The sequence below is a fragment of the Macaca mulatta genome, chromosome 8 (assembly GCF_049350105.2).
Source record: "Macaca mulatta isolate MMU2019108-1 chromosome 8, T2T-MMU8v2.0, whole genome shotgun sequence".
NCBI lineage: Eukaryota > Metazoa > Chordata > Mammalia > Primates > Cercopithecidae > Macaca > Macaca mulatta.
In genome coordinates, this window is record NC_133413.1 from 154,851,872 (window position 1) to 154,870,587 (window position 18,716).

At 61.9% G+C, this 18,716-nt stretch overlaps 1 protein-coding gene and 2 long non-coding RNA genes across 5 annotated transcripts in view; 2 read left to right on the top strand and 1 right to left on the bottom strand.

Annotated features, from left to right (window-relative positions):
• Positions 1–18,716, top strand: part of LOC114680370 (uncharacterized) — a 193,357-nt gene that overhangs the window by 26,573 nt on the left and 148,068 nt on the right. The gene's annotated exons all lie outside the window — the stretch shown is intronic.
• On the bottom strand, positions 78–15,632 carry TONSL (tonsoku like, DNA repair protein). 3 transcript variants are annotated; one of them, XM_077944612.1, is made up of 26 exons: positions 15,491–15,632; positions 15,281–15,376; positions 14,968–15,110; positions 14,215–14,398; positions 13,759–13,888; positions 13,303–13,474; positions 13,099–13,213; positions 11,850–11,995; positions 11,607–11,759; positions 11,240–11,365; positions 10,898–11,078; positions 9,558–9,640; positions 9,376–9,465; positions 8,062–8,134; positions 7,795–7,958; positions 7,596–7,719; positions 6,696–7,456; positions 6,512–6,588; positions 6,055–6,208; positions 5,909–5,987; positions 5,078–5,379; positions 4,688–4,859; positions 3,511–3,686; positions 2,319–2,392; positions 1,654–1,727; positions 78–635 (listed from the first exon to the last, which is right to left on the bottom strand). In XM_077944612.1, the coding sequence occupies exons 1-26, from the start codon at positions 15,513–15,515 to the stop codon at positions 442–444; spliced, it is 4,068 nt and encodes a 1,355-aa protein (XP_077800738.1). In that variant the 5' UTR covers positions 15,516–15,632; the 3' UTR covers positions 78–441. The 3 variants fall into 3 exon arrangements, with proteins under 3 accessions (XP_077800738.1, XP_015001774.3, XP_077800739.1); XM_015146288.3 differs by having other exon boundaries at positions 1,654–1,787; XM_077944613.1 differs by lacking the exons at positions 1,654–1,727; positions 2,319–2,392 and having other exon boundaries at positions 381–635; positions 15,491–15,599.
• LOC144330922 (uncharacterized) lies at positions 676–2,168 on the top strand. Its single transcript, XR_013397569.1, has 2 exons — positions 676–1,872; positions 1,980–2,168. It is a non-coding gene; the product is annotated as an uncharacterized LOC144330922 (long non-coding RNA).

Below are 18,716 nucleotides of genomic sequence, written 5' to 3' on the forward strand. Positions count from 1 at the left end.
CGGGACCGGCGCAGCAGACGCGAAGCCGGGTCTTACGCCGCCCACCCACCTGCCAGGCAGCCACGGAGAGGGAGGCGGCAGCTTCATTTTTTTAATTAATTAATTTAGACGGTCTCGCTCTGTCTGTCGTCCAGGCTGGAGTGCGGTGGCGCAGTCTCGGCTCACTGCAAGCTCCGCCTCCCGGGTTCATGCCATTCTCCTGCCTCAGTCTCCCAAGTAGCTGGGACTACAGGCGCTGCCACTGCGCCCGGATAATTTTCTGTATTTTTAGTAGAGATGGGGTTTCACCGTGTTAGCCAGGGTGGTCTCCATCTCCTGACCTCGTGATCCGCCCGTCTCGGGCTCCCAAAGTGCTGGGATTACAGGCGTGAACCATCGCGTCCGGCCAGCAGCTTCATTTATTAGGGGCTTCGGTGAGGGTGGGGAAAGGCGGCGCCGGGGTCAGAGGCGCCGGAAGAAGAGCTTGGAGCCGTGGTCCAGCGTGCACTCGCCGGGGCACGGCCGACTGGGCCGCAGCTGGCGCAGGGCGTCCCGGTCCTCGGCGCCGAGGCGTCTGCTGCACAGCTGCAGTTCCCGGAGCTGCGCGGCGATCTTGTCCCACAAGCCCAGGCCCAGGGGACCCTGGATGGCGCAGCCTGCGGAGGGAAGAGGGCAGGCCTCAGCGCTTGCGGGGGCCGGCGGCGTCCCGGTGCCCGCGGCAGGCTCCAGGGAACCAACTCACTTTCCCTGAGGGACCCAGGGCTGCAGTGAGGGGCAGCGGGCAGAGCCCCGGAGAGGCCCCATGACACTCCAGGAAGGAGTGGGCTCCTCTGCACCGCCAGCGTTGAGGCAGGAGGAAGGTGCTCTGCCTCTGAACGGTGCCCGATCTCGAAGTCCATGCCTACACGTCAGTCTCCACCCATAAAGACATAATGGGGCTGCTTGCAAATCTGTACGTGGTGGGCCTGAGTGGCTCGAGGACACTAAGCTCAGGAATTCAGGGAACTGGGTGGAAAGGTACAGATGCCAGGAACCCAAGTGGGGGGAGGGGATCTCCCACCAGCACTCGGGCGCCGTCCTGGAAAAGGCGGTCTGGCCCTGGGGGGTGAAGACGGGGCGCAGGAAGACAGCAGAGCTCCCCCTTGTGCTCTTACATTCACTTACAGCCCTCATCCCCCGGAGGGCAGAGCCTGCCCTGGCCCCAGCTGGGAAGCCAGGTCCCTGGGATTGTCTTCCAGACAGCTCAGGTTGGGGACTGCCCTGATGTGGCTCAAGAGAAAACAAGCTAAATGAGACCACAGCCTGGGCAGGGTTGTGTGGGAGGAGCCCCTGCCAGGAAGTGGGGGTGTCCCTTGGCAGCTTTCAACACCCTGACCTTGGGCTCCCTCTTCCTGCCAGGGACGAGAAAGTCCCTGTGGAAGGGGGCCTTGCCTGCCAGAGTCTATTCTGAAGGTTGGGTTGGAGACCAGAGGCAGAGACCCACCTCGCCCCCACCCTGTGGTTTTAGGAGCTGGGATCATGCCCCCTTTCTGTCACTGTCCCCCAGCCTCACGGAGCCCAGCCTTGCTGCCTGGCTGGTAGCAGTGACAGCCCCTTAGGAGGAGGCCCCCGGGTCTCAGGCAGGTCCCTGAAAAGGCCAAACATGGCAGGCATGGCCACCATACCAGCCCTCACCTGACAAGCCAAGGAAGCTAAGGCCTTGGGGCCGCTTTTGGAGGGCAGACAGGAGCGCTTCCAGGCTGACACAGCTGATCTCAGGGTTTGCGGACAGATCGAGCGAGATGAGCGAGGGGCACAGAGAGAGACATCTGAGATAACGTGGGAAGAAGTGCAAAGGTTGGCTTCCAGAGGCCAGTGCCCCAACACTAGGAAAGCTGCCCTGACAAATGCCCAGCTCAGGGAGCCTCGGGCCAGGCCCAGGGGCAGGTGCCCCTCTAGGGCTGGGGGTCCTTCCCAGGGGTCAGGGCCACAGTGGCCAGCTCTGGGTGTGCCTGGCCCAGCTTGGGCTCCTCTCAGCACTCCCTGGAGAGCTGACTGAGGCTCCAGGTGGTAAGAGCAGTGGCCCTCATGTGGGCCGATGCACAGCAGTGACAAGGGCACGCCCAGAGGGGCGCTGTCAAGAGCCACAGGCCCATGCTAAGAAAGAAGCCCGAGGATAGTCTGCCTTCCAGGACAGCCTGAGAGGCTGGTGGAAACTGAAGGAGCCATGTCTCCGGACGCGCTGGGGAGGAGGAGCTGGTACCATTTCTGTGGCCCTTCTCCCGTAGCCCAGCTCCCCTGGGGTCCGGAGCCATGTGATCAGACCCCCAGGCCAGCAGGCAGCAGGGCAGGGGCGTTACCTGCACAGGTCTCTAATGGCCTTGTCCCCCAGGTGGTTTGCAGACAGGGTCAGGTGGGCCAGAGCACAGCCTTCCTGGACATGAGCAGAGCCCCAAGGGGGCCAAACCGAGTGGCGCACCTGCCCTCCCTGCTTCCAGCAGATGCACCCACACCCAGGGGCCCAAAAGGGAGCAGAGTCCCCCATCAATTTGGAGATCGGAAGGAAACACCTCTCCCGATGTGGGTCACACTCTGCACGTGGTGGTGTGAAAATAGGGTCCCAGTTGGGCCTAGAAGACCCCCCAGGAGAGAGTATCAGGGGCCCCTAGTGTGCCCCTTGGGACCTGCCTATGGGTGGGCAAGGCCACCCTGGGTCCCAGGTCCTATCTGGTGGGCAGGAATTCATAGCTGAGACAAGCAGCTGTACAAAAGCATTCCCCCAGCGGTTTTTTTTTTTTTTTTTTTGAGATGGAGTCTCACTCTGTGGCCCAGGCTGGAGTGCAGTGGCCGGATCTCAGCTCAGTGCAAGCTCCGCCTCCCGGGTTCACACCATTCTCCTGCCTCAGCCTCCCGAGTAACTGGGACTACAGGCGCCCGCCACCTCGCCCGGCCAGTTTTTTGTATTTTTTAGTAGAGACGGGGTTTCACTGTATTAGCCAGGATGGTCTCAATCTCCTGACCTTGTGATCCACCTGCCTTGGCCTCCCAAAGTGCTGGGATTACAGGCATGAGTCAGTGTGCCCGGCCTGTTTTTTCTTTGCTTTTTTTTTTTTTTTTGAGATGGAGTCTCGCTCTGTCGCAGGCTAGAGTGCAATGGCGCGATCTCGGCTCACTGCAATCTCCGCCTCCCGAGTTTAAGCAATTCTCTGCCTCAGCCTCCCGAGTAGCTGGGATTATAGGCACCCACCATCATGCCCGGCTAATTTTTTTATTTTTAGTAGAGACGAGGTTCCACCATGTTGGCCAGGCTGCTTTTGAACTCCTGACCTCGTGATCCACCTGCCTCGGCCTCCTAAAGTGCTGGGATTACAGGCGTGAGCCACCGCGACTGGCCCCCCAGCTGTTTTTTCTAAACCTCCAAACCTCTAACCCTCTCTGTAGAGCCCTTCAGTGAGTTCAGTCGGAATCTGGGGAGAGGTGAGCTCCTCCCAGCTCCCCGGGACCTTTGGCCTCTGAGGCTCAGTATTTTCTGGGCCCTTCCCCACCTCGTACCTTGGCCAGGTATCGGACTATGGGCTCCATGAGGCCTGAGTCACCCTTGCCGGCTGCCACGGAGCTGAGCTCTAGGTGCAGGAGGGTGTGGGCGGGCAGGCTCTGCAGGGTCCTGGCCAGGGATGGGGCTCCCAGGGCATTGTAGGACAGGCACAGGGTCTTCAGGTGCTCAGCGTCTGCACCAGGGCCAGAATCTGTCAGCCCCACGTGGCCACAGCCCTGTACCCACCCCAAGTTCTGGGCCCAGAACCCTCAGGACCCCTTTGGGGAAACCACTACCACAGTGCTTGTGGGGTGGGGTGGTAAGTGCAGAGGCAAAGGCTCTCGCCCACGTTCTCCCAGCTGGGAGGGTGGGGTCAGACTTCCAAGCTTGGCTGCCCCCCAGTTCTGGACACCTTGCCCTCTCCCACCCCACAACCACACGGTCCTGGGTCACATGCCTCTGCACGGTGGGGTGTCAGGGGAGTGCACTGACCATTGCTGCCCCCCTTACACTCCCCCACCCCTGGATGATACCCAATTCCCAGCCTCTTGGCACTGGGACCACAGTCTCTGCCGCCTGGGTGGGCTCACAGTGGAACTGCCTCAGTCGAACAGCACTCAGCTGGTAAGCACGGGTCAGGGACCACCAGACATTGAGCTGCCTGGACTCTGCTCGCGGTGTTCCCTGGGAGGGTCAGCCTGGCTGGGTGGGCACCAGATGCCCCTTGGAGGCAGACCCTGTACCCATACATCCATCTATTGCTCCCAGGTGCCAGGCCCTCTTGGAGAGCCAGGTCTGGCATCCCAGGCCCCTAGGCATTGTTTTTTTTGAGACAGAATCTTGCTTTGTCGCCTAGGCTGGAGTGCAGTGGCATGACCTGTGCACTCCATGTTGGTCAGGCTGGTCTCGAAATCTCAACCTCAGGTGATTTGCCCGCCTTGGCCTTCCAAACTGCTGGGATTACAGGCGTGAGCTACCGCGCCCAGCCTAGACTTTTTTTCTTAAGGGATGGGGTCTATGTTGGCCAGGCTGTCCTGGAACTCTTGGCTCCAGCGATACTCCCGCCTCAGCCTCCCAAGTAGCTGGGACCACAGGTGTTGCCCCTGTGCCCAGTCCAGGCCCCCTCTGAAGGTCCTCGAAACCCTCAATGCCCCAGGGCTAGGGAATGGACAGGGAGTACCTGGTCAAGCTCACCTTGGAAAGCACTACCCAATGCTGTCTGGTGGCTCGGGAAGAAGCTGGGGCCAAAGCCACAGGCCTGTAGACGCAGGGTGCTGAGTAAGGGGCAGGTGCGCAGGAGGGAGGCCAGGGCCTGGCCACAGCCGTCCCCCAGGGGGTTCATGCTTAAGTCCAGCTCCTCCAAACTCTGTGGAAGACACAGGCTGGCAGTGAGCCCCCAGCAGCCCCAAGGACAGGGTCCCCCTTGGGGCTTGGCTTGGCTGTCTCTTCCCCACCTTGCCTGGCCTAGCCTATCACAGCTGGGCACTGGTTGGCTCTCCTAACTGCCCCAGACCAACCAGGGACCTGCAGAATGGGAACCCTGACACCCCGCTGTTGAGGGCCCACTGCTCCCTGTGCCTCTACCTGCAAGGTGGCTTGGCCTGGGAGCCCCATGGCAAGCTGCCGTAGGCCTTCAGGACCCAGGTGATTGGAGGAGAGGTCGAGGAGGGCCAGGCTGGGCATGGTGCCCAGGGCAGCCACCAGCTCAGCCACACACTTGTCCCCCAGCCGGTTCCCTGCCAGGCGCAGCTCGCGGAGTGCTGTGTGCAGCTTGAGGGCCCGCAGCAGGGGTGTAAGCTGGGCCTGGTGTAGGGCCAGGGAGCAGGCGCTGAATGAGAGGCCCGAGCCCTGGAGCTCCACGGCTTGCAGCACCTGTTGGTGCTCCCCTGTGGGGAAGGATGTGGTGTCACCAGGGCAAAGCCGGCCCTTTCTGCCCTCTGAATCCCAGACAAACCAGGCAGCCCCTTTTCAACAGCCCCAGGGGTCACCCACTGGACATGCTGCAGCGCCCACTCGCACATGCCTGTGGGTCTAGCACTGTGAGGCCGTGGGGGCCGATGTGGGTCTGCAGCACCCTAAGCTCCACCAGTCAGCGCCAGATTCCACGCCCCCTGGGACAAGCTTTCTGGGAAGCTTCTCCAGCAGCTCCCAGCCCACGTGAGGCTCTCCTCCTTGGGCTTGACTTTCCAGGCTTTTGGCTGCTTTTTACCATCTCCCCATCAGCAGCTCATGGGGACTGAGGGCTGTCCTCTCCCTGCCATCCATACTTCCAAGCGCAGGACACAGCACCCACCAGGCTGGGGGAGGTGTACCCCGAAACACCCGAGGTCCAGGAACGAACTGGGCTGGTGGAGCCTGTGTGCCCAATCCCCTTGCACGGCCTCACCCAGAAACTGCAGCTCTCCTGGCTCTCACCTTGCCCCAGGCTCTGGCAGGCCCTGCGGTAGCGGTCGGTCAACGGAGGCAGGTCCCACGAAGTTACCTCAGCCAACACCTGGAAGGCACCGTCATGAGTCACCTGGGGGCTCCCGGTGCCTAAGGCCCTGGCTCCCGCGGCTCACCTCATCATTGCTCTGCAGCACATCGGGGATGGGGTCCTGTGGGGCCAGCAGGGCCCCTTCTTTCCGTAGGGTGAGCCTGGGCAGCAGCCCACAGGTCTGGTAGTAGCGCTGGGCCGCCTGCTCGGCCAGCCAGGCCACAAAGTGGGTCTCACTGCTGCAGGGACAGAGGCGCTGCTGCTGCTGCCTGCGCACAGCTGGGGTGAAGCCCCAGGAACCCGCCATCCCTGCCCAGGGCCAAAAGCCCCCTCAGCCGCTTCTCCCACTCCCAGGTAGCCGGCCCCTCCTCTCCCTGCAGCCCAGCACACCACCAGCCCCTCTGCCATTCCTGGGAGCCACAGGGTCCTCCAGGAACACACCAGGGAGTCCTCGTCACCCTCCCCACCCTGATGTGCAAACATGAGCACCCTGGCATGGAGCTGCACAGGTGGGCTGCAGGGTAGGGCAGGCGACGTCTCACCTGTGTGGGACAGGGATAAGGAAAAGATGATCCTGAACTTGAACTCGAACCCGGATGGGAGGTGGCATGGCCAGACCCTGGCAGGTGAAGGCAGCAGGGCTGAGTCAGGAGCCACAGTGGGCTCCACCCCACACCTGCCTGCCCCAAGTGAGGAGAGGGCTCTGCTCCAGCTCTGCACACCCACCAAGGGCTGGCCTGCCGCAGAGCTGTCCCCACTGGGCTCTGAGACCCTGGCGGTGCTGGGGCTTCCTGGGGGTTCTGAAGACAGGCTGCTGGGCCCTGCCTTGACCGGTGCACTGCAACTCTGCACGCAGGTCAGGCGGACCTGCTTGGCTCGGGCACGGGGCCTGCTCTCCTCACTGTCCGACCCGGAGGTACTACTAGGCCTGCGGCTGTCCCCAGTGCCCTGGGGGCGGGGCCGGCGGCTGCGGGTCAGGGGCGTGTCCAGCTCCAGCCAGTCTCCAGCCAGGCACTCCTCCTCCGGGATGAGCGCTGCCTGGGGGGCAAGGGCTTTGCTCTGGCCCCGCGGTGGGTGAGGCCCCAGCCGGCTCTGAGCACTGCCCACACCCCGGATGGCTGCCTGGTAGGCTGCCCGGCTGTTGCTGGCTGCGGCTGCTTCCCTGTTGCTGGCAGGGCCAGGCGTCCGGGCTGCCACCTGTTGTGCTGTGGCCAAGCACCGAGGCCTCTTCTGGGACAGCCGCGGGGGGCCTGTGCTGTCCTCACCTTCCGAACTGCTGCTGCTGGCTGGCCCATGCCTGCTCCTCCGAGGCCTGGCCACGGCTGGTGCTGCCTGCCCTGGGGAGACCCTGGCACGGGCCTGAGAGGCCTCTGGGGGTCTAGTGCTATTAGAGGGGGGTTTTGGGCAGGGGCTCAGAGGAGGAGAGGTCTCAGGGTCAAACAGAAGGCTACTTGGGATGGTGAGGGAGTCCTGGGAGCTGTGGGGATCTGTGGAAGAGAGAATCCGTGTTGAGGCAGGGGCCCGGCACCTCCCATTCCACCTGTGAATGAGCATCTCCCGAAATCAGGGCCCGGGGACTCTCAGGGTAGGCATAGCAACCCTAGGGACGCGGGAGGCCCTGCTTGCCTTGGCCTGAGGCGGCTGCCTGGAGCAGCATTTCCATGGCCCTGGCCTTCTGCCGTGTCTCCAGGTCCAGGTCCCTGCGGTACAGCTTCACCCACTGCTGCAGCGTCTCCAGCGGGCTGAGGCCCTGTGTGGTATCAGTTGAACAGGAGCACAGCAGCCCCCATACCCTCACCTTTGCCCTCTGCCCCACCAGGCTCACCTTTCGAGTGCGGAGGGTGACGGACGCCCCCCGTTCAAGCAGCAGCTCAGCCACCTCAAAGTGGCCACAGTTGAGGGCATCATGCAGGGGGGTGATGCCTTCGCAGCCCTGGCCACCCGGGTCATCCACTGCGGCCCCGTGATCCAGCAGGAAGCGGACAATTTCTACAGACCAGGAGATGTGAGCCCAGCTCCTGATGCCCCCCAAGGACTGACTCTTTGCCCCACGTGTCCACCGAGGTGCGCCAGGCTCCTGTCCCTTGCTCACCTAGATGCCCGTAGTTGCAGGCCTCGTGCAGAGGCGTCCAGCCACAGTAGTCCCGAGGGTTCAGGGGGTGGCCCTGTGACCAAGGACAGGAAGGAGCCTGGCCCTGTGTACGTCACAGCTTGGCTCCAGTCCCATGAGCTCTGCAGCCTGAGCTGGGCCCAGGGCCTCAGTCTTAGAGCCCAGAGCAAGTCCCGTGGCCCTGCCCTCTCCTCCTCTGGCCCAGGTGTCACCAGTGAAGGACATGCTTCCCCCTGAGACAGGTGGACCAGCCACAGCATATCCTCCAACCTCTGTGCCTGCCCGGTCCCCTTGTGGGCAGACGGTGCACCCAAATTGCAGGGGCATGAGGCAGGTGGGGTGGGAAGGTGCCCAGGTTTCAGCCCAGGGGCTAGCCCCCATCCTGGCCAGGCTGACCAACTTAGCTGCAACACAGATGCGTACCACACAGCGGGCACCCCATTTTTTTTTTGAGAGGGAGTCTCACTCTGTTACCCAGGCTGGAGTGCAATGGTGTGGTCTTGGCTCACTGCAACCTCCTGGGTTCAAGCAATTCCCCCACCTCACCCTCCTGAGTAGCTGGGACTACAGGCGTGCATCACCACACTCAGCTAATTTTTGTATTTTTAGTATAGACAGGGTTTCACTATGTTGGCCTGGCTGGTCTCGAGCTCCTGACCTCGTGATCTGCTTACCTCGGCCTCCCAAAGTGCTAGGATTACAGGCATGAACCACTGCGCTCGGCCTGGGCACCGCATTTTTTGTGCTTTTTATTTTTGAGACGGAGTCTCGTTCACCCAGGCTGGAGTGCAGTGGCACAATCTCATCTCACTGCAACCTCCACCTCCTAGGTTCAAGCGATTCTCCTGCCTCAGCCTCCCAAGTAGCTGGGACTACAGGCACACGCCACCACATCCAGCTAATTTTAAAATTTCTTGTAGAGACAAGGTCTTGCCAGGTTGCCTAGGCTGGTCTCGAACTCCTGGGCTCATGTGATCTGCCTGCCTTGCCATCCCAAAGTGCTGGGATTACAGGCATAAGCCACTCTGCTCAGGCTCTGCTTTTTAAATTTTTTTGAAACAGGGTCTCACTCTGTTGCCCAGGCTGGAGTGCAGTGGCATAATCACGACTCACTGCAGCCTCAATCTCCCAGGATCAAGTGATCCTTCTGCCTCTAGGACCACAGGCAAGTGCCACCATGCTAAGGAGCCCCATTTTGAAGATGAGGAGGTTGAGAGAGAGATTTAGGGGATCTGGCACAAACCCACAGCTCCTCCATGCTGGGCAGCCTGTCCCGTGTCCCAGAGCAGGGCCCACCTGCCTCACGAGGTCCTGGACGCGGCGCAGCTGGCCCTCGATGCAGGCTCGGTGCAGCAGCGTCTCCCCCATGTCGTTCCGCCGGTTCCACTGTGGGCACAGCCAAGCCAGCACAGGGCAGGGGCGTGAGGAGCTGGCAGGGCTGCTGAGCAGGGCGAGTGGGGGTAGGGTGCCGTCCTCACCTTGCTCCCCTTCCGCCGGCCCGGGCGGCCCTGCAGCTCCTCGTCCTCCTCCAGCTGCGGGGTCAGGCCATCAGCGTCGTCCTCTGGAACAGAGCCAAGTCCACCCCAGGTGAGAAGCCCTCACCCCGCTGCAAGCTCCCCAAACTCCCAGGTACAAAGGAGCCAGAGATGGGAGGGCTGAGCTCTGAGGCTGCTGGGCTCCGGGGGCTCCCCAGCAATGGTCCCAGCGCTGCCTCCACGTCTACCTGGCCCGGCTGGGATCCTGCTCCTGCCCGCCATCCCTCTGCCCACTCCAGACACACCCCTGAGCTTTCTGCCCCAACCCACGCCTGGCCCTCCCTCAGAAGAAGGCCTGCCCGAGACCCATCCATCTGTGTGATAGCCGCTCATCCCCACACCCAGACCGGCTTGTGGGCCGGTCTTCCTCCACCCCAGGCCTTCTCCACCCCCGTCTCCTGAGCTGTGTCGTCAGGCCAGGTCAGCCCTGGAGCCTGGGTGTCCTGCACCTTGCAGCCTCCACCCTGCCTAGGTGGCAGACACACCTGCCTCTGTCCCTGCCCTGGGTGACCCCTCGTCACCATGCCTTTCACACACTGCCAGCTTCCCCCGGGTCCTTCCCCAGCTCCTCACTGTGCCCACCAGCTGAGCGGCATTCCCCACAATTCTAGATCCTGATCCACCTCCCCGCAGCAACCAATCTGGTGAGGCCCCAACTTCCCACAGCTGCCTGGCCACTCGGGGTTCTAACAACCCCCTTGAGTTCAGAGCTGAAGTCACAGCCTTCCCTGGAACATCCCCCAACAGACCTCATGGACAGGCTCCTGCCACCCACCAGTCAGTCAGAAATCAGCCCCCAGCTACCCGCTGAGCCCGCTCTCAGCCCTCTCTCCCTGCACCACGGCCAAGGTGGCTTCAGTCCAACCCCCGCTCCAGCCAGTCCTTCAGGCCTGCCCTCCATGCAGCTGATGTCGCCGGCCTCTGAAGGAAACCCAAGCCTGCTCTGGAGAGTTTCAGGAAGGTGCTCAGCTCTCAGAGGCACCCGGGGTTCTTCAAAGTGCACTGTCTCACCCCTGGCCCCAGACGGCACGTGTGTCTCTAACGGGACCATGTCCCCAGCTGACGCTCACACGGCTCCCAACCACTGTCTCCTCCGGGAGGCGAAGGCCTGCTCCAGGCTCCCTGCAGGTCACCACCTTCTCTGTCCCGTTCCGGGAAAGCACCGGCCGTCCTGGCTTGTTCCCACCACAAGCCCTGAGCCTGCTCCACGGCAGCACAGCACACCCCTCTCCAGCCCGGCCCGGAGCAGGCCCAGGAAAATGCCAGGTGCTGCCGGCCCTCACCGCTCTCTGAGAGCTCCACCTCACTGGCCTCCAGGGCTTTGCACTCCGCTGTGGCTGCCGCCTCCTCCTCCTCATCTTCATCTTCATCTACACTGAGCTCCTGTAGTCTGGTTTCGGTGCCAGGGGCCTCCTGGGGCTGCAGCCTCAGCTGCACGGTATGGAGGTGCTGCAAGACCTGCCTCTGAGGAGCAGAGGGATGCTTGGCTCAGGACTGGGGGTGTGGCAAGCAGAGCTGGGGGCTGTGGATGCAGAGAAAGATGGGGATGTGGGACAAGGAGCAGGCAGGCTGCAACGATGCTGGGCTTGTTGGGGAGCCAGTGTGGGTGGGACGGGCTCTTGTACCTGCAGCTGGGGCCGCTGGGCCTGCTGGGCACAGCTGAGCGCCTTCTGGAAGCATGGGGCCAGCAGTTCGTAGGCATCGCCAGCCTCTTCACGGGACAGTGCGATATTCAGCCAGGTCTTGGCCTCCTGGAGCAGGAGGAAGGACGGGGTCGAGGGCTGCTGCTCTCCGTGTCCAACAGGCCCCAGTCAAGCGTCCCCGGCTGCCCACACAGAATGGGAGCCCAGCCTCCCAGGTGCTGAGGGTGGACGGTCCTAGGAAGGAGCTGCCTGTCCAGTAAGGACGTCTGTACATGGCCACCCTGAGAACGGCAGTCCTGAGGCAGAGACATGGGTGAACCTGCATTCGGGTGGGGAGCCAGGGTTTCACCTCCAGCATATTGCCGCTGCGCAGCCTCAGCTCCTCCTCATAGTGGCGCACGGCCCCACGGTGGTCCTTCATGTCTCCCAGTGTGGCGGCCAGGGACACGTGGATGATGGCCCGCTCGGCACCCGGTCTGTCCAGCAGCTCAGCGAAACGTAGCTGGGGGCAGTGCCAGTGAGGCTGGGGGCTGCCACCCTGGCCAGGCCTCGCCAACCTCACTGGCCCTCCCACCCAGCCGGGGCCACACACCTGCTTCTGGTAAGCCTCAGCTGCCCTGGGAAAGTCTCCTGCCTTGGAGAAGAGGTCACCTAGCTGCTCACAGATGGCCATGGCGCCCTGAGGGTCACTTCCCTCGGCATCTTCCAGCTGTTGCTGCAGTCGGACCACTGCCAGCACTGCCAAGAAGAGGTTCATGCAGGAGGGCAACACAGGAGGCCCTGACCCCAGCTCTACCATCTGGCCACTCGGGGTTCTAACAACCCCCTTGAGTTCAGAGCTGAAGTCACAGCCTTCCCTGGAACATCCCCCAACAGGCCTCACGGACAGGCTCCTCGGCCTCTTCCAGCTGTTGCTGCTGAGCCCTGTCGTGGCCCCTCTACCCTCTCCCTCTGCCTGCCTGTTTATGTGGGGGTTAACAGGAGGGTCTATCTTGGGAACTGGTCTCAAGGGTCACAAGAACTAACACACTTAAAAACTTGGGGCCAGGCACAGTGGCTCACGCCTGTAATCCTAGGTCTTTGGGAGGCTGAGGCAGGCAGATCATGAGATCAGGAGAGCAAGACCATCCTGGCTAATACAGTGAAACCCCGTCTCTACTAAAAATACAAAAAAATTAGCCGGGCATGGTGGCGGGCGCCTGTAGTCCCAGCTACTCGGGAGGCTGAGGCAGGAGAATGGCGTGAACCTGGGAGGCGGAGCTTGCAGTGAACCGAGATAGTGCCACCGCACTCCAGCCTGGGCGACAGAGCGAGACTCCGTCTCAAAAAAAAAAAAAAAAAAAAACTTGGATGGTGCCTGGCTCATAGCAAGGGCTGACTGCTGCCAACCTCCAGTGGTGGTCTCGGCCATCAGCACTCCTGGACCACATGCGTGCCACCTGCTGTTCCACCCGGGAAGCTAGGGGAGCAACTACTGTCTCCAGTTTGCCAGTGAAGATGGTGGCTGCAAAATAAAAGCCCAACTGGTCTCCTGGCCGCCCTTTCAGTGCCCCTGACACACTGTGTTGAGCTCAGAGAAAAACGGGGGTTTTCTCCTGTCAGGAACTAGGGCACCTGTCCCTCTTGCGGAAGCTGCTGCCTCCAAGGACAGGTGCTCATGCCTCCTCTGTGAGGGAGGGAGCTCCGTACACACCTGGCAGGACTCCACGCCCCCCTGGGCTCGCCCCTGCACACAACTCCCGGGGCCCCACCCTGGCCCCAGGCTCACCATGCGGGAGGTTCACCCCCCTCACCCCCCCCCACCCCACACCCCCTGGGCCCCACCCCGGCCCCAGGCTCACCATGCTGGAGGTTCTGACAGACGGCTGCTCTCTGCACAGGCTTCTGGGAGCCCAGCCTGTAGGCCTTCTTCAGGGCTCGCTTGGCAGCCAGAAAGTCTCCCAGGTCTTGGAGGACCTGGAGAGCAAAGGACAGCACGGTTTTTGCAAAATCCCCAAGGCCCAAGTCTCCAGGAGCCTGAGCTCGGAACCACACACAGCGGGTACCTGTGCGATGGCCACGCAGCACTCGCTCTCCATGAACCGCTTCCTCATGGTGTGCGCACACTCCCGGGCACCCTCCAAGCAGCGCATAGCCTGGGAGTGCTGGCCCGCGCGCCAGTGGACGGTGCCCAGGTTGTAGCGGGCGCGGAACAGGTCCTCGTAAAGGTGGTTCTGCCTGCAGAGGAGTGATGGCCTGAGCACCTACGAGCTCCTGAGCACCCAGGAGCGTCCCACCGGTGATAGCTGCTGATGCCACACAGGCCCCAGCCCTGCCATGCTATGGTCTCAGGGCCCTAACCATGCCTGGTCTTCGCCCAGTGTGAGGCACAGGTGTGAGAGGTGGGGGATGAGGCCCAGCCAGGGTGCTCTCTCAGGAGGACCCTGGGAGAAATACTCCCCTAACTACTTCCTCCAGGAACAAGGGACTCCACTCTCTCCTGGGGTGGGGTGGGGCCTTACTCCGCAAGGAAGATGCTCTTCCTGAAGTAATCGTTGCACAGGGCTGTCTGCTGCAGGCTCTCAAAGGTAAGACCCAGGTTGAGGTAGAGGCGGGTCCTCATCTCATTCAGCTCTCCCTGAGCCAGTGTCCCTGGAAGATGCCCCCCACTCAGCCACTTTCTCCCCACATGGGGTTTCCAGCTTTGGGCCCCATTTGGGGCCTGTGCAGTGCCTCTCCTACCCTCTCCCTCCTCCCGATGTTGGGGCAAGGGTCCTGCTGCAGACAGAGCACAGAGTGGATAAAGAGCCGAGGATCTCCAGGGAAAAGGTTGCGGAGGGCATGCACCCCTCACACAAGAGCCCTGCAAAGGGAGGGCCCCAGAAGACGAGATCGCCCAAGGAGGCTGCGGGGGTGCTGGGCTGCAGCCTCTTCAGCCTGCAGTTCAGGAGGCAGAAAACGAGAAGGGGCCTGCCCACCCTCCAGCTCCTCATCCACAATAGCCAAGCTCTTCTCAAAGGCAGCCTGTGCCTGCAGCAGAGCATCCCTCGACTGGCAGTGGTCATAGATGTCCAGGTGGGTGCGGCCGATGGTGGCCCAGGCCCTCTGCAGCTCCGTGTGGTTGCGCAGGGAATGTGCTAGCTCCAGGTAGTGGTGCTGGTGCTGAGTGTGGAAGGAAGTCACTGCTGTGAGCTGACCCCGCCTCAAGCAAACCAGCGCTGCCAGATTCCCAGAGACCCTGTTCTTGCTAAGGAAAGACTCCTGCTCCCCTTAACCCCCACAGAGCAGGCCAAGGTCGGCCACATGCCCCTCCTCTGCATGCCAAGGCCTCTCTGTGGTGACAGTGGCTTCACGCTGTATGCAGCCAACGCTGTCACGTGGGGAGGGGCGGCTGGGGATTGGTGGGGTGGGGGTTTGCAGTCCTGCCTCCAGCAGCCAGGGTCAGGGAGAGCTTTCGGGCTGGGGCCTGACCACCCCCAACACAAACACAGCTAAAATAACATTCATTAATGGTTTCTGGTGCCAGGAAACCTACTCCTGCCCCAGTCCCAGGAAAGGCTGGGGGGTCCCCACTGGAGGACTGGGCCGGCGCGGTGAAGTTAAGGCTGCGTCAGGCCAGGTGTCCCTTCCAGCCCGAGGCTCCTGACGGTGAAGACCGGGCCTCCCTCCTCAGAAAAGGGCTCCAAACAGAGGCCGACCGGGCTGGGCGAGGCCAGTGAGGGCGCCCGCACCTGCAAGGCAGTCGGGTAGTCCTCCATCTCGGCCAGGCGCTCTCCGATCTTGCGATGGGCCACGGCACAGCCCAGGGGGTCGTCAGCGCTCTCCCGGAGCCGCAGCTCCTGCCAGTGCTGCTCCAGGGCTTCGGCGTAGCGGCCTAGGCGGGGACACAGCACGGCCTGGCAGGCGTCGCGGGTGCGAGGGCGGACCTGGGGCGGCGTCTGCGGGAAGAGCCCGTCGACCCCCGGCCCCCGACCCCGGCGCGGGCCCCAGCCCCCAGCCCCCAGCCCCCGGCCGTGCACCCCGCTTCCTGGTCCCAGCGCTCACCATGGCCGGCCAGGAGCTCCCCCAGCTGGTGGCACAGCGCTGCCTCCTCGCGCCGCTGCCCGGCCCTCTGCGCCTTGGCCTTCGCCTTGCTCAGCTCTGTCGGAGGAAGAGGAGAGCTGAGCCTCCGCGGCGGGATTCGGGGCCGGGGCCGAGTCCCAGACCCTCCCTAGCCTCCGCGCCCCCGGCGCAAGGGGCCCCCGAGGGACTCACGGCGAAACTCGCGATCCACGCTCATGCTCGGGTCGCCGCGGGATCTGGACTTCCCGCGCTGCGCCGCGGCCCCGCCCCTCGCCGCCGACACGTAGGCCCCGCCCCTCGACGGCGGCGGTGGGCGCGGGGCATGCTGGGAAGTACGGTCCGCCCGCGACATCCTCGAAGTTCTAGTGTGGGAGGAGCTGGGGCGGGGACGCGGCGACAACTAGGGCGTCGACCCGAGGAGTTATCTTCCCGGACGCCGGGGTTGGCCCGCGCGTGGAGCCCTCTGCCCTGCCCGGGGAGTGCCTGATGGGGACCCCGTTCCTCCTCGCAGGAGGCGGGGACACGGGAGGCCGGGGTCGCAGCGCGCCCTGGGTGGGCTCTTCTGAACTGCAGCCCGCGTGCCGCCCGCGCCTCTCAAGGTGGACGAGCTGTGCCGCCGCCCCAGTTCCTCCTGAAATTCACACACAACCTGCTCACACGCGCAACTGTGAAAAACGCACGTAGGGTCCAGATAGAAGACTGACGATAAGTTCACGAGTATTTGGCTGTGGGGACGGAATAAGGTGCGCTCCTCCTCCACAGAACGCAGTGGGTCACATTTGGGGACTCGGCCCCAAGGAATGTTCTGGTAGGGGAATGTGCTTTCCGTAGTGAACAAGTACCGTTTCAGCAACGTATATGTCAGCTGTATTCTCGGAAGAGTCAGTGAACCTGCGCTTAAGCTGCAGAAGTAGCCCGGGCGCACTGGCCCGCACTGTAATCCAGGCGCCTTGGGAGGTGCAGTCAGGAGGATCGCTTGAGCCTAGCAGTTCGAGACCAGCCTGGGCAACATAGTGAGACCCCCATCTTTTTGTGTGTGTGCGTGTGTGTGTGTGAGTCTCGCTGTGTCGCCCAGGCTGGCGTGCAATGGTGCGATATCAGCTCACCACAACCTCCTCCTCCTGAGTTCAAGCGATTCTACTGCCTCAGCCTTCCAAGTAGCTGGGACTACAGGCATGTGCCAGCATGCCCGGCTAATTTTTGCATTTTTAGTAGAAACGGGGTTTCACCATGCTGGCCAGGCTGGTTTCAAACTCCTGACCTCGTGATCCGCCTACCTCGGCCTCCCAAAGTGCTGGTATTATAGGCATAAGCCAGCACGTCCGGCCTGATACCCCATTTTTATTTAAAAAAAAGAAAGGAGGGAGGGAGGAAAAGAAAGAGGAAGAGAGGGCCAGGCGCACTCTTCCTGGGCTCACGCCTGTAATCCCAACACTTTGGGAGGCCAAGGCGGGCGGATCACGAGGTCAGAAGATCGAGACCATCGTGGCTAACACGGTGAAACCCTGTCTCTACAAAAAATACAAAAAATTAGCCGGGCATGGTGGCGGGTGCCTGTAGTCCCAGCCACTCGGGAGGCTGAGGCAGGAGAATGGTGTGAACCTGGGAGGCGGAGCTTGCAGTGAGCCGAGATCGCACCACTGCACTCCAGCCTGGGCGGCAGAGTAAGACTCCATCTCAAAAAAAAGGAAGAGAGAGAGAAAACGACTGCAAAATTATGTCTAGAGTTCTATGATATGGGGCACCCAGGCCTCTAAAATACCCTTGCTGTCCCCCATGACCTTGAGGACCAAATGCCTGCCATGCCTTGGGTCTCTGACTCCCGGCTACACAGCACACCCAGCACTGCACTCAGGTGCGGTGACTGGTTTTCCAGAGGTCCCAGAGGAGGCTGGGTGCACAGAGTCCAACTGAGGAGCCTCAGAAGGAGTGGAAGATAGATGGGTTAATTTCCATCGTAATTACAGCAAGTCGTTGGGCAAAACTCCGCCAGAGAGGTCTGTTGGGGAGAGAGTGCCATGACGCACTGACAGGTCCCTGGGTCCAGTAAAGGCTGCCACCTGGCGTGGCCCCAGGACTGGGCAGATTTGGGCCTCGGTGCCTCCAAGGCACCGAGGGTGGGACTAGGCCAAGCCTGCACACCTGTGCAGGCCAAGGTGCAGGAGGCGGGAAATCCAGGCAGGCTTGGGTGTGAGGACAGGTTGTGGAGGCCTGCACTGCCAACCCCTTACCCATCCAAAGCATGGCTCTGAGCCAAGGCAACTACTTGGTGGGCAAGCTGGTGAGGTGTGCGAGGGGCACAGTGAGGCTCGAGGGAGGGAGTGAAGAGTGAGATTCAGAAGCAGAAGACTCAGGTGAACAGCTGAAGACAGGGTGACTTGGATACCAGAGGGGCTCCCTGAGCTACCTAGACAACGATTAAGTATCCCCTCCAGCCCCAGGGTCAACAGGACAGCCCAGCTCCTGGAAGCCCAATTCCCCTTCAGAGACAATCCAATTTCTCTTGTTGCCTAGGCTGGGGTACAATGGTGTGATCCGGGCTCACTGCAACCTCCTTCTCTCAGGTTCAAGTGATTCTCTTGCCTCAGCCTTTTGAGTAGCTGGGATTACAGATGCCCACCACCACGCCCAGCTAATTTTTGTTTTTGTTTTTGTTTTTTGAGATAGAGTCTCACTCTGTCACCCAGGCTGGAGTGCAATGGCAGGACCTCAGCTCACCGCAACCTCCGCCTCCTGGGTTCAAGCGATTCTCCTTGCTTCAGCCTCCTGAATAGCTGGGATTACAGACACCCCTCACCACGCCCAGCTAATTTTTGTATTTTTAGTAGAGATGGGGTTTCATCATGTTGGTCAGTCTGGTCTCAAACTCCTGACCTCAGGTCATCTGCCTGCCTCGGCCTCCCAAAATGCTGGGATTATAGGCGTGACCCACCGTGCCTGGCCTATTTTTATTATTTTTGTAAATGTCTCACTCTGGGCAAATTGAGGGATGTGGTGCTCACCAGGGGGTGGGGGTGAGACAAGGGAGGGAGAAACGTGGGGCCTGGGTTAGGCTATGCCGCCCCACTTCTGCGGAGTCCGGACCCCCACGCCCCCATCCTCCGAGATGACAAAGGAGCAGGTCGGGATGCCAAGATGTCTCAGGGTGTTGAACACAAGCCGTGTGTGCGGCGGCCCCGTCACATGTGGCCCACATTGACAATGCCACGGGAAGCCTGTGTGCCAGTGCCCGGTGGCTGAGGACACACTGTGGTCCTCCCAGGTGCTTGGCTCCCCCAGGTCGTAAGTTTCAGCTGCTGCACGTCATGGTCACGGGGCAGATGCCCTGCTGAGGACACTGGGCCGCGTTTGCAGACTTGAGGCACCCACATCTTGAAGGGCCTTGTGTGGACACTGCCCTTACCCTCAGGCCGGCCCC

Bases quoted from the DNA above. Each gene is read 5' to 3' on its own strand.
- TONSL (XM_015146288.3), bottom strand. From the start codon at position 15,515: ATGAGCGTGGATCGCGAGTTTCGCC. The intron at 11,366-11,606 runs GTGAAACCCTGG...CTCCTGCTCCAG, and splicing joins GCAGCGGCAATATGCTGGAG to GAGGCCAAGACCTGGCTGAA. The intron at 7,959-8,061 runs GTGAGCAAGGGA...CCTGGTCTGTAG, and splicing joins CTGCAACTACGGGCATCTAG to AAATTGTCCGCTTCCTGCTG.